General features: G+C 40.3%; 1 protein-coding gene across 3 annotated transcripts in view; it reads right to left on the minus strand.

The window, feature by feature from the left end:
- The window catches only part of POU6F2 (POU class 6 homeobox 2), a 308399-nt gene that overhangs the window by 95525 nt on the left and 196930 nt on the right, over positions 1-15944 (minus strand). For all 3 annotated transcript variants that reach the window (XM_054384991.1, XM_054384993.1, XM_054384992.1), the window contains exon 5: positions 3325-3653. In XM_054384991.1, the coding sequence (XP_054240966.1) occupies positions 3325-3653 (329 nt within the window). The remainder of the gene's footprint in view (positions 1-3324; positions 3654-15944) is intronic.

Consider the following 15944-nt stretch of genomic DNA (forward strand, 5'->3'; position numbering starts at 1 on the left):
TCCTGTTTCTGGATGGTTTTCTTTTACCAGGGCAAATCTGGAGCATCATCGCTAACGTCAGAACAGAATCCAGGTCCTGGGACATAAGGCAGGATTTTTCATCTTTCTACACAATCACTAAAACACTTCCTAAAAATCATAGGTTTTTAACTACAATCTAGCCTGCCAAACTAAGTAAAGAACAGTAATAAAATTAGAGCAGAGTATTACAGAACAATCTGGCAAGAACCTTTCTGAGACTTTTAGCTGGTGTATGCTGCAGCAGTATTATTAATTTCTGATCAGCTAGCAAAAATACCTCACCCAGGTACATCTAAGCAAGTCACTTTCATTTAATTTGCCTTCTGAAGGACATGACAGCATCTGTACATTTTGAGATGTAATTGTAGTTATCCTTCAGAGTTTTTTTGAAACAAACACAATCATCCTCCTGAATTACTGACTTTTCCACAACAATTTCTTGAGGTTGCATTGTTCTAAACTAATATCTTTCAGACAGATCCTGAATAATGTAAGAGGATAAAGCCCACATGAAAAAAACCAAGAATTCAGAAATGGAATTTAAGCTGTCAAACTTTAGCTTAGTTGATCTTTATTTCCTTAATATTCTTCAAACAAACTCCATTTCATTCTAGTTCATAAAGAACATTACCTTAGAGGCCATGATATATCTGAATTTTGTTCCAGGTCGATTCTTAAATTAAAGCATTAGACATTAAAAAAATACACATTCTAAGCAGCTATTATGAACTGGATATATGAACTGCTACCACATGTTTTCTCCCTCCTGTTTTAGGCTTTGTGTTATGTTTGTGTAGAAGAAAACAATTTCATATCCAGTCCTCGAGCTAGATGGGTAAAACAACTTTTCTCTGCAGGATTTAGAATGGAAAGACAAATATGATGGAGGAGATCTCACCGCTGCTCTGCTTCAGAAAAGTACCAGAACACATCCTTCAGCTATATATAAAGTGCAGCAGCAGTTCCTTTGGAAATATTTTTGACTGTCACTTGCATTTTAAGGAGCCTCAGCAATATGACAGAGAATGATCCAAATTCTTAAGTATTTCTTAAGGAAGCTGGAGAAGTATTATACTTGCTACAGGAACGCTGTAGAAATGGCTAGAAGGCCAAAGTAATGGCTGTGCAGACCTTGCTAAGGTGAGGCCTGAAGTACTGTGCTGAATTCTGGCTTCTCTTCTGGATGTCAGCACACAGCATTTTTGTATCTATGAGCAAACTTTGGGTTTTCATGGCTATTTAAATGGCAGTGATCAGAGAGGAAAGAACATTAAAAATACTTATCCCCAGATTTATTATGAACTCTTTAATGCTGAGCCAGAGTTGACTGCTAATGACTTCTAATTCCTTGACTGTTTTGAAAACGTCTCAGTCACACAGCTTGCTTAGCAGTACTGGCTGAACTTAGCCCAGTGGAAATGCCAGACCTCTCATGCTGGTGTCTTTCATTAATTCTAATCCCAGTTCCTAAAAGGTTTAGAGGATAGCTTTTGAACTGAAACTACCTTGTGAGAGTACTCACCTCCCTCCTTCCATTTCTGTTGAATCTGCCACGTTCAGACTACCCTTGGGAGGGTAGTTGTGGGGATAAACATGCTAAAGAGAGAGAGATGTGCCAAGGTATCCTCACGAAAACATTGACATTGGCACCTCCCATGCAAGGAATTGCTGGTTTTGCTCACTTTTATCGTATTTCTGCGAGTGAGATGTGACCTGGGGAGCTAACAGTAGAAAGTGCTTCTACTGGCCTATACCTGAAGGTCACAGATGAGACTGAAAGTACTTGTATTCAGCTGAGATTTACACCAGGACCAGAGGCTGTATGAGAGCCAAGGCTTCGGATTCAGTGTTAATACAATCCTCCTGAGGTATGTTCACCACGATAATCCCACTTGCTCCCTATCCCAGCTCTAAATTATGAGTACATTTGCTTTGTTTGTAAAACTGAATGCCATTTGAAGCACAATATTTAGCAGGCAGTTTTAGCAACATACAATTTGTACAGCTAGTGTATGTACATTGCAGCTGCACCAAGCCAGTAAAATGTAACAGGAGCTCCTCTGGAAATATTCTTGTCTCTCTGTGTCAATAATCTGCATACTAAAGAGTCCCAGAGCACTCACTAACATGATAGACTGGGCATTAAGTCATGCCTAAGTAGCCCTTAAGACAACACACAGAACAAACTCCAGAAATATTGTGCTTTACTAGAAGGAAAAGCTCAGGAAGCAAGGACACATCTCTTGTGGACTTTTAAGTCTATTATCCAAACCATAAAAAAATCAGATTTGATGCAATTTAGCTGAAGCTCAGATTAATGCAGGTTTAACTGGCCACATGCAAACACAGCTTTGTGTAAACTAATTCCCTTAATTGTTTGAAAAGGGATTTTTTAATTATTAAGTTAATGCAGTTTAATTTCTGCAGGAAATGGAACCGAATCTATTAGTATGGATAAAACCTTTAAAGTGGTGTTTCAAAACTTAGAAAGTAAAGTGAATAGAGCACTTTGCTGGTTTCTAAGTGCAGTTTCACTTCCCAGGGTAAGAGACTCTGCTCAGTTCACAGACTACCCTGCTGTTTATTCCATTTTTGGGGACAGTCAAAGCTCTTGTTGCAGGATGTAAATATAGCATGACATATGTAGTGCGAGGACATCCAAGTATAAGAAATTAGGACCATTGGATCAGAACTCATCTGATTCTGAGCAGAAATTCCAAGACAAGCAGAGCCCAGAATTGTTATGGGTGCCACAGCTGTTGGTCTATTAAAAACCACCCCTGTCATCAGGGTGAGTACCTAGGAAAGGCATTAACTGGCACTCTTAGCTTTGGAGTCTGTACTGAGACTCTTAACAGAAGCATCTGATTCTTAGTGGGATAAGCATTAGGACTGTGATTTCAAGAGGAAGGATATCCCATCAATCCCTTGTACACACCCACCAGCAGAAGCTCTATTTCTTTTACGGGCAGTCAGGATCATCTGCTAATGAACAGCAGACTTTGCTGTCCTCATAAGTTATCATAAAGAGTGACTGCTAGGTAAATGGTGTTTGTGAACATCACATGCTGAGTCCAGGGGGGAAAAAATGGGTTTTATGATGGGGGCTTAAAAAAGATAAATTTACTCATTGGCTATGCTGCTCTGGCTTATCAGGCCTTTCAGGTGTTCTAAGCTGCATGCCTGTAAAGATTTCTCAGTCTATGTGGTCAGAAGGTGTAGCTTCACTTGATTCCCCCTTGCAGTAGGAGTGTATGCACTTTCTGTTATTCGACTATTAGAGATTTGTATGTAGAATCCTACCTGCAATGGATTTGGTGAAGTAAGAGGAGATGGAAGGCCATGCCCTGGTGAGTGGCTGGGTTTCTGAGGGGAGCTGGAGGACTGTGGGGCTGGAGGTGGTTGGCTCTGACTCTGGGACTGTGTTTGGTTCTGCTGTGGTGGTGCTGACGGCTGTGGCTGTGGCTGCTGGGTCTGCTGGGTTGGTTGTGGAGTCTGTGTCTGCTGACCTTGCTGCTGCTGCTGGCTTTGCTGCTGCTGTTGCTGCTGCTGACCTTGCTGCTGCTGCTGTTGGTGCTGGAGCTGCTGAAGATGCTGAAGCTGTTGGAGCTGGGAGTTCAGTGATGAGGTAGCTGTGAATTGAAAAGATGGAAGAGAGTTACGTAGGGTTCAACAGCACCTACTTTATTACAGATATTCTAGACCAAATGCTGATTCTGTTACAGTGTGGGGCACACGGCCCACTGAGGTCAGCTGGCCTCAGACTTCAGGTTGTGGCAGGAAGCCTGTTCCAAACAATAGCAGCCTGTGGGGCTGCCAGTGCAGTTCTGTGGTAAGAGTTAGACTTGACTGGAAGCAATGAAATCAAACCTTTGGCAGGACTACAGCTCTGCCCACAGGACAGCCATCAGAGCTGACCAGCAACCTTTGCTCAGACAAATGAAGCCAATGGGAATTTTGCCTGCCTAGAGAAGAGCCAAACATGGTGTTGCTGTAACAGCATAGCAAGGGCTTATAACATGAACTGGTGCTGCTGCACTATAAAGGAGGAGAAAACCATCGTTGTTAAATAAAGGATGCTCTGAAACGAGTTTTGTCATGTCTTTATACAGCAGGTGTGAGAAAATAAAGCACTTATCTGTGAAATTTCTTTGGCAACGCACAGGTAGTAAAAATACCTAATAAAATGTGTGTCTCTCTGAAATTAGAACTGCCCCTTATCATTCACATTTCAAAGCAATAAAATTCCTCTTGTAAAATACATTATGCGCTTGCACTACTCACTTATTCCTGGTAGTAAAGGTCTGTCATGTTTTGTTAGCATGTGCTCCAAAGAGAAGGCTTGGAAAATGGTGGCAGGAGCACCAGCTCTTTTGGCACAGAGGAGCAAACTTTATCTCCCAGAGACACTTTGCAGTTGACTAGGGTGTTCATTAAGCTCAAGAAGGCAAGTGCCACAGACATGTCACTAAGGAAGAACAGCTTTAAGCAGCAGCAGAACATCACAGAACCTGATGCTTTCTGGAAATATGCCCTGAATAAGTCAGCTGGTTCTCTGACCTTACCCACTTCAATCAACATCATAAAGGCTGCATTAGATGGCTATAAGATCTCAAGAAGAACAGCCTACAAGGTCACTACACTATTTTGCACTCTGTATTCTGCTTTGCCAACACCATTCTGTATTCTGATTTCCATCAGCATAAGCCAAAGTACACTGGGAATGAATAGAATGTTATTTCTAAAGCGAGAATTTAGATCTCATACCCAGAAACTGTTCACCAAGGTATTTATGGATTGGCAGATAAAGCCAAGCTGTCTTCACTTTCTTTTCATATCAACGTCCCTGTTTCAGCTTTCTACATGTCTATGACCTGGGGATGAACCTGAGGTCTTGGTATGATTTATGAAATCAATGAGCCATAAACTAGAATAAGCAAAAGAAAAAAAAGAAAATAAAATGGAGAAAGATGAGGCAGAATAGGTAAGACAGAAAAGGCTGTACAAAAGAAAAGGTAAAGTCTTGATAGGAAGAGTTGTTGGTCATCAATTCCATATTCAAAACTGCTCTAGATTTTCTTCCACCAGGGGCATGACTCAAAGCACAAATATTCCTTTACAAGAATTACAGTCATTTGTATGTGACTTCAACAAATAGATTGAATAACTCAGAGGAGGACTGGTAACACCAATATATTTCCATCAGGGAAGTTACTGATGGCAGTTTTGTGTTACAACAGAAACCAGAGTGACCACCAGGTTAAAGACACGCATAGTATCTCATGCAAAAAAAAATCAGACAGGAGGACTAAGGGTACGCTCCCATCAATGCCATGCTTATAATGCCTACCTAAATGCCCCAAAGCCAAGAGGGTAACAAATGTAAATATAGTCTAAGGCATATGAGAACAAAGAATGAGGTCTATATTCAAGAGAGCAACTACATAAACAAATATTAACCGTAGCATGAAGGACCTCAGATGACAAGGAATACTATTTACCAGTTCTGTTTGTAGGTATGTACACAGAGGTGGAGTTTTTTTCCCATGAGGAAAAAAAATCATCTAGACCATCTCTTTGCCTTGTGCAGGCCAATTCCACACCTGTGATAGCTTAGCAGTCTGGACAAATTACTGAGAAGCAGAACCAAGACTTCAAACATATCAGGCTCTTAAAGCTTCCACAGACTCCAATACAGAAATGAATGCAATGATGCCCCACAGAAGCTTATTTTGTAACCTACATGGTTCATAGAGAAGAATGAGAGGTCATTTTATATACTATGTGCAAAGCCAGACAGGATGGCACAGAATTTCCTCTATGGCAAATGAAATACAGTGGAGGCTTTTGTACTGCAGTGGTCCCCAAACCCTTTTCCTCCCACAGCACACTCTTATAGGCCATGGCTTGGAAGAATGGATTTATCAGAATGGCTTATGTTGTATGTAGGGCACTGGGTCATGTAGTAGGGGGCAGGTAACAGCATTTGAGGTGGAGGGAAAGCCATCTACTGAAGTATTTTTGGAGGAGAGAACTTGTTTGATTCCTTAAGGTTTGACATCTTTCAGCTAAATTGGAAAATATGGCCAATAATTAAAAGAATGCTGAAAGTATTAATCTGAGATAACTCAAGGTAGCATAGGAAGGAGGGATCACTGTCATTCCAGTAACAGAAAAGTGCAAACACAAGTGGGTGATCCATTTTTTGTCAATGATTTTATGATTGATCTTATGATTGATCTTATGATAGACTAAATATGTCTGTTGACAGAATATTAAAGATAAAAGCACCACTGCCTGGACTTAAAATCATGACACACAAGACATGAGGAGAATGGTAAAGAATCCCAGAGTTTAGAAGAAATGAAGTTTCTTGACAAACTAAAACGCATGAGGGGTGGTTACTAAAAGCTTTAGCATTTTGTGTGTTTACATGTGGCTCAAAGCAATCAGAAGACTAATGTTTAATCATTATTGGTATTAGTGTTCTCCACAAAGCATATGATTTTCTTTAAGGCAGCCTTGTAAAGTTATAAAGTATAAAGAACAGATAAAGATTTTCAGAAATAGTACTGATCTGTTTGTTTACCACTAGGCAAAAATCTATGCTTACTAAAATGTGTTTTTATAGATGGATGGACCTGCTTAAGCAAGAGAGATTATATTGTTGCAGGAGTTGAGATTCACTTGCTAGAAGAGTTATCCTAATGGTGTAGGTCTCAGTTTTATTAACGAGTCATGCCTTTGGACAGCTATTTAATTACATTCTTAAAAATTAAATCTTCATGAAACTTCCATTCTCCACAAAACCAATACTCTGTTTAACAGATATGTTGATTTGCACATTCTTTCTTCTGCCAATCCATAAAGGACAGAATCAAGAGGTGAGAAAAAGGGAATAAAACATCTCAAGTGGTTTCATTTTTTTAGCCTAAGTTTTTGCAGGTTCAGGTCCTACTGAGCAGTTAATGTAACCAATGTTTAATGGCTATTGCCAACAGACTTCTGTGCATTGACAATGTGAGCATGTGCAACCACTCAGGAAAGCTGAAGTTAGCTTGGAAAACATCAAGTTTGTAAATGCTGTGGGCATGCCCAGCACTCTCAGATAACGGCTCAATATGGAGATTTTTTTCATTCTCCACCTAGGAGTAGAAAAGCTTGCATTTAGTACTGCTCAATACTTGAATGTTTGCTGATGCAGGGATATTGATTTCTCCACTGTTCACTTTTGTACTGGATATGTATTAATTCTTGTTGGGATAGAAGGTAGCTGCTCAGGCAAAATTTTGTTGATGAAGAAAAGGTACTTCATGAAAAAGTTTTCAAATTCATTGCTAGCAACTGCACAAAATTATTCAAATAACTTCTTTCTTTTCATATAATTTCTTTAAAAAATCTCTCCAAAATCTACCCTCCTACTGAGTTATAAATTGAATTGAAGTGGCTTAGTGAGGTGTGGTTGCTTAATACACTGTTGCTAAACAAGCCGATCGGGAATTGAAAGAAGGACTGTTAGATCGTAGAATCATAGAATAGCTTAGCATGGAAGGGATCTTAAAGGCAATCTAGTTCCAACCCCTGTGCCATGGGCAGGGACACCTTCCACTAGACCAGGCTGCTCAACGCCCCATGCAACCTGGCCTTCAACACTTACAGGGAGGGGGCATTCATAACTTCTCTGGGCAACCTTCTCCAATGTCTCATCACTCTCTCAGTAAAGAGTTTCTTCCTTATATATAAGCTAACTTACCCTCTTTAAGTTTGAAGCCATTAACTCTTCTGTCACTACATGACCTTGTAAAATCCCTTCTCCGGCTTTCCTGTATACCTCTTTGTACTGGAAGGCTGCTGTAAGGTCTCTTCGGAGTCTTCTCTTCCTCTGAGTGAACAACCCCAGCTCTCTAAGCCTTTCTTCCTAGTAGAGGTGCTCTAGCCCTCTGATCATCATGACCCTCCCCTGGCCTGGCTCCAACACTTCCATGTCCTCCAGTGTTGCTGGAGACTCCAAGAACAGGACATGGTAATCTGTGTGTGATCTCACCAGAGCAGAATAGAGTGGGGAAATCACCTCTCTTGACCTGCTGGCCATGCTTCTCTTGATGCAAACCAGGATTTGATTGACTTTCTGGGCTGCAAATGAACATGTCTGAGTCAAGTTGAGCTTCTATGATTCTCATCAATCAACACCCCCAAGTCTTTCTTCTCAGGGCTGATTTCAATCCATTCTTTGCCCAGACTATATCTGTGTTTGGAATTGCCTAGAACTTGCACTTGGGCTTGTTGAACATCATGAGATTTGCAGGGGCCTACACCTCGAGCCTGTCAAGGTCCCTCTGGATGGCATCCCATCCATCTAGCGTGTTGACTGCACCACTCAGCTTGGTGTCAGTGCTAAATGTGCTAAGGGGCACTCCATACCCCTATCCGTGTTGCCAGCAAAGATGTTAAATGGTGCCAGTCCCAATAGCAGCCCCCAAGGAATGCCACTCGTCACTGCTGAAGACAAGGCTTTCCTAAAGCCACACAGCAGGTGCACTGCAAAGGTGGATTTAGGGCTCTGGATCCTGCCTGCAGTATGGTGCTCATGTTACCTGATTGCACTGCCTCTCACAATGTGTGTCCTATCCACAGCAGGAGTTGTGTCATATTATTGTTTGTAATCAAATCCAATCCAACTCCCAGAGCTTGCTTGCATAGCTCATCCATTATAAATTGTAGACCTGTCTAGCATTTGTCACTTTCTGCAGAGTTTGGAGCCTGATGGAATTTCAGGTGCTACAACAGAGCTATGTCTGCATGTATAAAAGATAACATGCACTGCCTACCTCACAGGAATCTTTTTATGACTTACTGGAAAACAGCTGGGTAAAACTTTGACATATTTTAAATAAGAAGTTCCTACTTTCTTTCAGAACTGCATTCAGGATTTAAAAAGCCTTGCAGAAAATTGCAAACGTCTTTCTGTGGTTAAAAAGGATTACAAAATATGTCATGTTAGAAGAGAGATAATTAACAAAAAATGCATGCAAGCTACAAAAAACTGAGGGACATCCACAAAAGCTGTTCCATATTCAACCTTCTTTAATAAAAATACATATTAAATAAATATTGGATAACCAAGAAGATAGTAAGAACAAGAACCTACAAAGAAACAATATCATGAGGGGTTTTCAAACCTAAGTTTAACTATGATTTCTTGGTTGCTGCAGTGCCGTGGAAGACTTCCCAAAGGATCACCCCATGTTTCATGATCCTACTTTAAGCGGATTATGCTTAGCCAGAGTATCGAGGCATTTACATTAGAATAAGAGATACGGAATTAAATGGTGCAAATGGATGGTAAAGAGGCAGTGAAAGCAAGCTTTCTGATATCCTAGGTCACCGACTTCTGTACTTGTCACAGACCTCAGCCTACTTTAAGGACTCAGAAAAAATTATGATTTAAGGAACATACTCCTTGTTAACTTCCTTTGGGTATACCTTAGGCACAATGCTGCTATGCATTTACAATACTTATATAAAATGTGTCTTTTCATGTTTTCCTTGTAGCTTCAGTTTCTCTGCTGGCTACTTACACAGGAAACTGAGAAGAAACTAAAACGCTCCTCTGTCAAGTAGAGTGGTGCAGTGGGAAAAATTCTGATGCAACCATGCTGAAAGAGCAGTCTGACCTGTGAGAGGGGAATGACTGACTCTTTTTCTTAGTTGGAAAACTGAAAAAGCTTGGTCTTCAAATCCCAATCATGGTTGTGTTCACTGAAAGCAGTATCAGCTGCCTGCTGCCTCTGGCTAACAAATTATTGCATAAGTATGGGAATGCCTTCGGTTATATTTTAAATAAAAATATACATTTTAAAGTTTAATCATATTTCTCAATAAAGCAAGGAACAGAAATATGCCCACAAATGTTATATAATGAAAGCAATGTAAAAATTAGGACTCTTTTTCACCTCTCATTCACAATATAAACTCAGATTCTTAAGATCTCTACAGCACTTGGCAGAAGATCAAATTAATGTTCAGGGATTCAATTTGTATCTAGAAACTGCTCTCGTGGATAAGCTTCACATAATGTCTGATTTATTTTATTAATGTTTTGTGCGTGTTTGTTTCTGTGTAAAGAGAAAGAAGGGGTAGGAGGAATAAGAAACAATTTTAGCTTACAAACTCCTGTGCCGCTCTACCCTTTGTACTCCTATTTACATAATTGCATAGATGTTCTTCTGCGCCTCGTACAACGTACAATGGACTAAAAAGGAGAAATTCATACATTACAGCTTTTCCTATTTGACTGAGCACAGAACTTGGCTCTTGCCATTTCAAGGGCCTAATGCCTTTTTCCACTTCCCCAGTAATGGAGAATGGATTTGCATTGCCTTAAACTGAAAAGTGTAACTAAAGCATCTGGGCTTGCGTTTGAACTGACACGGCCCGCTTTTTTTTTCCACCTTGTAGTTTCTCTTCTAATGAGATATGTGCCTTTCTTATCTTTGGAACAGATTTTTGGCGACTGAATACACATACTGAACAGATGTGAGCCTGTATTTACACTCCCTCCCTCCTGGGTAATGAGGGGTAGGTTAGCCAAATGCCCGATGTGTTTTTGCATACGCTTGAATTTTCTTTTTGAGTGCAAAATTCAAGTTGTTTTAAATAAGTTAGCATCCTTTCCATGAGAAAAATGGAAGGGTTGGGCTTGTGGCTGAAGAGATTAGTAATGGGATACAGAGCATATTGTTTCTAAATCACTGGTTCAAATCCAGTCTAGGTCAATACAGAGAACAAAAGTCATTGAACTTTAATGGTGCTTCTGAGTCTTTTCTACCTTATGGAAGATGTATTAGAAGTACAGAAGATGTATTCACACACAGATACCCGCAGAGAGTCTTCATTGGAAGCAGTCTGCCACACAGTCGAGGTAATAAATTGAGGGTCTCCCAATACCTATTAGGAAGATCATAAAGACTATGGCCTTGGATGGCACCAATTGACATCTTTATTTGCACTTTAAGCAGAGAGGCTGAGGATAGAAAGAGTAAGGAAACCAAGTCAACTTCTTCCTAAAGGTGATCTCTCAAGGTTACATCCGCAGAATGCAGATGGGGTTATGGAAAGAAACGTGCATTGCCAATGCTCCTCTGTACCAATTCTGCAGATAAACGGAGGGCTTCACTTTCTTTTCAGAGCATCTTTCATGAGCACTAAATTCACTTTAAAGAATATAGGCAATAAAAAGGAAGTATTAAGAAGAAAACCATCATAATTTATATGGTGCCTGTGGTGTCTCCATATTTTGATGAATACTGGAACTTCCCTGAAAAATGATCCACTGCATTATATAAATCTGACATTTTTTCCCCTTCCAAACCCTAAAATGTACAATAATCCTCTAAAATCTTAAAGGAAAAAAAAAAAAGGAAAAAGAGAAAGAGAGAAAGAAGAAAAAGTTGTTGTTCTAGGTAGAGAGCTTGACTAAGTATCAGGGCAAGTATATTTGGAATACTTTCCATTCTGAGATAATCTGGGGGCTATTTTCCTCTAGTCTGACAACACTCTGTGAGTAAAGTTCCCTGAGTGTATTGTAAAAATTGCATTAACCTATTTAAAATGCCCAAAGGCAAGAACAAGCTGGAGAAATTAGACTTTAATAAGCCATTTGCTTCCTCAGCTCAAATGGGACCTTAGGCCTCATATTGTACAGATGGCTGAAACATTAACTGGAGTCAGGGTATCATCAAGACACAGGGGATCAATCAGGGAGTTGTCTTGGGACTCTCATGCAAAGACAGGTAACTAAAACCCCAGCATAACGTTGTCTGAGGGCAGCGTAAGTGTTTGACTGCAAAGGCTGGATGTCAAGCAAGCACTACCTAGATCCAGTAAATTCCTAATTTTACCACCTGATTTTTTTTTTTATACTTAATTTATTTTGTGAAAACACAATTCTCTCAGAGACTGGGCAGGATCTTATTGTCAAGTCCTTATGCCAGATAAAATCAGTTTTCTAGTTACAGTGAACAGGACTGGTCTCTGATTGTCTAAAAACAGAAGAGTGTTGGAATAGAACATGCAACGGAGTGGCATGCTCTTCCTACAGACTGGATTTCCAGACCATATAGAGCCCTTAACAACATTCCTATGGACCAGAATTTATGATATCTTCTTAAATCTTGGGAAAAATTCTGCAGGGCTCCTTTGAAAGAAACTAATTGACAGCGAAAGAATTATCATCTGAAGGCCAACATAGCCAGTATGAGATTTCACAGCCAAAGGGATGTGACAGGGAACACATGAATGACACAAAGAAATTAAGTTTGCAACAACAGTCTGCTGACTCAGAGAGCAATGACCATGACTCATAATGGACATCAGACAAGGGCTGGGCACTCTCTGCACATACAACCTTTAGTAACAGGATGCAACCTTTAATAACCTTGTCTCTTTCAAATGCTCTAATATTGATGGGCACAATAATTTCCATGGCACTTATGCAGACTGTTTGATGTCCCTAGAAGCAACAATGCTTGTAGAGAAAGCAGTGCAAAAACACATGGCCCCAGAAGCTTTGGAAAAGATTACATAGAAGCCTGACCTGTAGTTCAGAGGGCATTGAGCCCCCAGTCTACTGGGTGCCCTGTCATTTCTTCTGGCAAGATGATTATGTGACCCTTTGGGTCAAAGTCTGGCCAAGAGGAACTGGTTGAACTACCTGGCTTCAAAGAGTGATCTTGTATTCTTTCAGATAATAGATCTACAGTTGTGTCTTGTATGATTGTTTATGGCAAATGACTCTTCTGACAAAGAAATATCTATCCAGGTATAGCTTCAGCAACAGTTCTTTGAAGATGAGGAATTAGTAGAAGTATCTTCAAAGAGTCTTTGAAGTGAGTCACGTTTCTTTAACTAAAAGTGAAGTTACTGTAATTGAAACATACTGGATTTTTTGTGCATGTATGTGTTTTGGTTTCTTTAAACAATACAAATGAATAGTGGATCAAAGTATTTGTGGTTTAAAAGGTTGGCCTTGGTGCTGAGATTGTAGAAGTGTCTTGAGAATGACAAAGGACAATGTCACTTTCTCCCAGTCTCAACCAAGGGAATCAGCTGAGAGTGCCGTGCCCACCAGGTTACTTGATGATTGGTTGTTTTCATCTCTCAGATGCCCATTATATCCATGTTTCTATAACTTTCTACTTCCAGTCTGTTCTGAAATCTGATAGACTTGAGACAACTCTGTTTTCTATTAAGAACTCCAAGATTCAAGCAGCTATGAATTCTCTTACCGGTGTGAAAATTCCATCTACGAATGATAGCTGAGGAGCCATGAGATCAGGCCATGAAATGACTCAGAAAACAGCAATGAGAAAGGAGAAAGGCAAAAAATACAGCCCAGTCCAGTTCTTTGCTTCACAGTCAATAAAACTACATCAAGAAGTAGAACCATGTGCAAAGTGGCTTGCTGCAAGACCATGCAAACAAATGCTCTGCTGGAGCAATGACATGGGCTTCAAGCTTGTTAACAATAGGCTCTTCTATCCTGAATATAGATTTGAACTTCTTCTTGCTCTACCGAGCCACAGAAAAAACCCCCAAAAAAACAACCAAACAAAAAAACCCCACCCCACAATAGTAGCAGGTGGGTGAAAAAGGTGGGGAAGACAACAAATATGTGGTCTGACTGTGCTTTCAGTCCCTATGCATCTCCCAGTGACTGAAGACCATTCCTCACCAGCTAGGACACATATGCAGTACCACCTTGAACATGACGTTCCTCATCAGTCATTTAAGAATAAAAATGGAATGAGATCCCTTCCCTAAGTAGTATGAGAATTGCTTTAACAGCTGTAGTACAGAAGTAATCTCAAGCATAGGTGACTGAGTCGGTGAGGAGGTGCTATGCTAGGTGCTGTAATCTCAATATGTGACCAGAAGATGGAGGTGTTCTTTCTTTAGATAAGGGATCAAATAGTAAAGAGACTGCACGACACCCTCCACATGGGAAATCCTAGAAGAGCTGGGAAGTGAAGTCTTATTTGGCAATTTGTCACACCACAAGCCATTCCTGGATGTTTATACCACTGGCTAGATACGTTGTTTGCCTGCTGTTGACTCACAGCAGCTATGTTTCACTGTCTAAGAATCTTCCATGATTTTTGTTATTTGCTGTGCATAGGTAAGAAGGGCTGTATTTAGTTGTGTGCCTTTCAAAGCATCCCACAGTATCTGTAGCTCTTGTAAGCTTTAATCTAACTACAGATTGATTTCTAGTTTGTTTATTTTACTTGCAGCAAGATTAAAAACAAAGTTAAAGACTAGGTGAGCAGCAGTTCTGGACTCTGCAGCTGGTCATCTGCTGTGGGTGCACTTAGTGCTCATGTTTAATTTCCAGTGGAATGAGGGAGGCTGAATATCAGGTCTTTCCTGCCAATGTAGCTCATCAGCCAAATGTTGCTGCTTCAGGTGCTAATCTCAGTTTGGCTGCGCTTGGTGCCTACCACCTTCACATAGCAATGGTGAATTAGCAGCTCTTTGAGTGCTCATGTGCTTGCATCTGCCTATGTTTCCGGCTCGCTGTTGAAATAAACAACCTGGATATTCACATCAAATGGTACGGTTTGGAAGGGATCTCTGGAGATCATCTAGTCCAATCCTCTTAGGGCAGGCCACACAGGAATGAGCCCAGATTAGTTTTGAAAGAGGAGACTACAACCTCTCTGGGCAACCCGTTACAGTGCTCTGTCACCCCCACAGGAAAGAAGTTTACTCTCATGTTGAAGCGAAACTTCGTGTGTTCTATTTTGTATCTTCTGCCCATTGTCCTATCACAGGGCACCCCTGGAAAGAGCTTGGCCCCTTCTTCTTGACGCTCACCCTTCAGATGTTTGTAGACATTAATATGATCCCCTCTCAGTCTTCTCCAGTCTCCACCTTTCCTCACAAGACAGATGTTCCAGTCCATAGATATGGATTGCTCACTGGGAGAAAATTTGGGTGAGATTTAGGCAGAAGATTTTATAGGCACTGCTTATGTATGGGCTATAAAGTCAGTCAAACTTCTGTGCTAGGATGAAGCTCCATCCACAGCTTGGGGAGTCCAGAAAAACTGCTGCACTGCTCTGCCCAGTCAATGAACTATCTGCTTCACTGCTTCCAAAAACACATCAGAAGCCCCCATGCTGTTGGATATTTCATACATTCTACACTGCAAAATAGTTGATAGCAGGCCTTTGAAAAAACTGCCTCTAGATCTTACTTTAGCTATTACACTGCTTCTTCAAGGTTAATTACTTTTAATTTTAAAGGGAGGCACTGCATTAATACAAGAAGTTCCACTTAAAGAATGTATTAAAACTTACATGGAGCAGGAATCCGCAGTTATAGGAAGGGAAAAAAATCCAATGGATGAATTTACAATTGCCCAAAAATCTACTTAAAAATCATTCAGTATATCTGCCCACATATAAAAAAATGCTGTTGCCCTTTTGAAGCAGTAAGTAGTACTTTATTACCCTTATCAATGGAAGTACTTGCTTTTCCAGACCAGATAATGGAGGAAAAGCAGAGTTTGATTGGTAACCAGTAACTGCTCAAAAACCTCACATGCAACTTAGTCTTTGCTTTCCTTAAGGCAACATTGCTTTAATTTTAATATTCGAAGCAAAGTATCTTCTAAAATCAGCTCTTATCAGCTGCATATACTTAGCTGTAACAAACCTGAATGATGCTACCAAACACACCTCTCCTCCTTTGTCTTCTCCAGGTTCTTCAACATGTTAACACACACCAAAGAAAAAAGTGTATAACAGTGCACTAGGGCTATTATAAATATTAAATACACGTGTTGTTAATGTTATCCTTTTGAGAATTTTAATAGAATCCTGCAGAATTTGCTCTAAAAATACAGAAAATTCACAAGAGTA

The sequence above is a fragment of the Indicator indicator genome, chromosome 11 (genome assembly GCF_027791375.1).
Source record: "Indicator indicator isolate 239-I01 chromosome 11, UM_Iind_1.1, whole genome shotgun sequence".
Classification (NCBI taxonomy): domain Eukaryota; kingdom Metazoa; phylum Chordata; class Aves; order Piciformes; family Indicatoridae; genus Indicator; species Indicator indicator.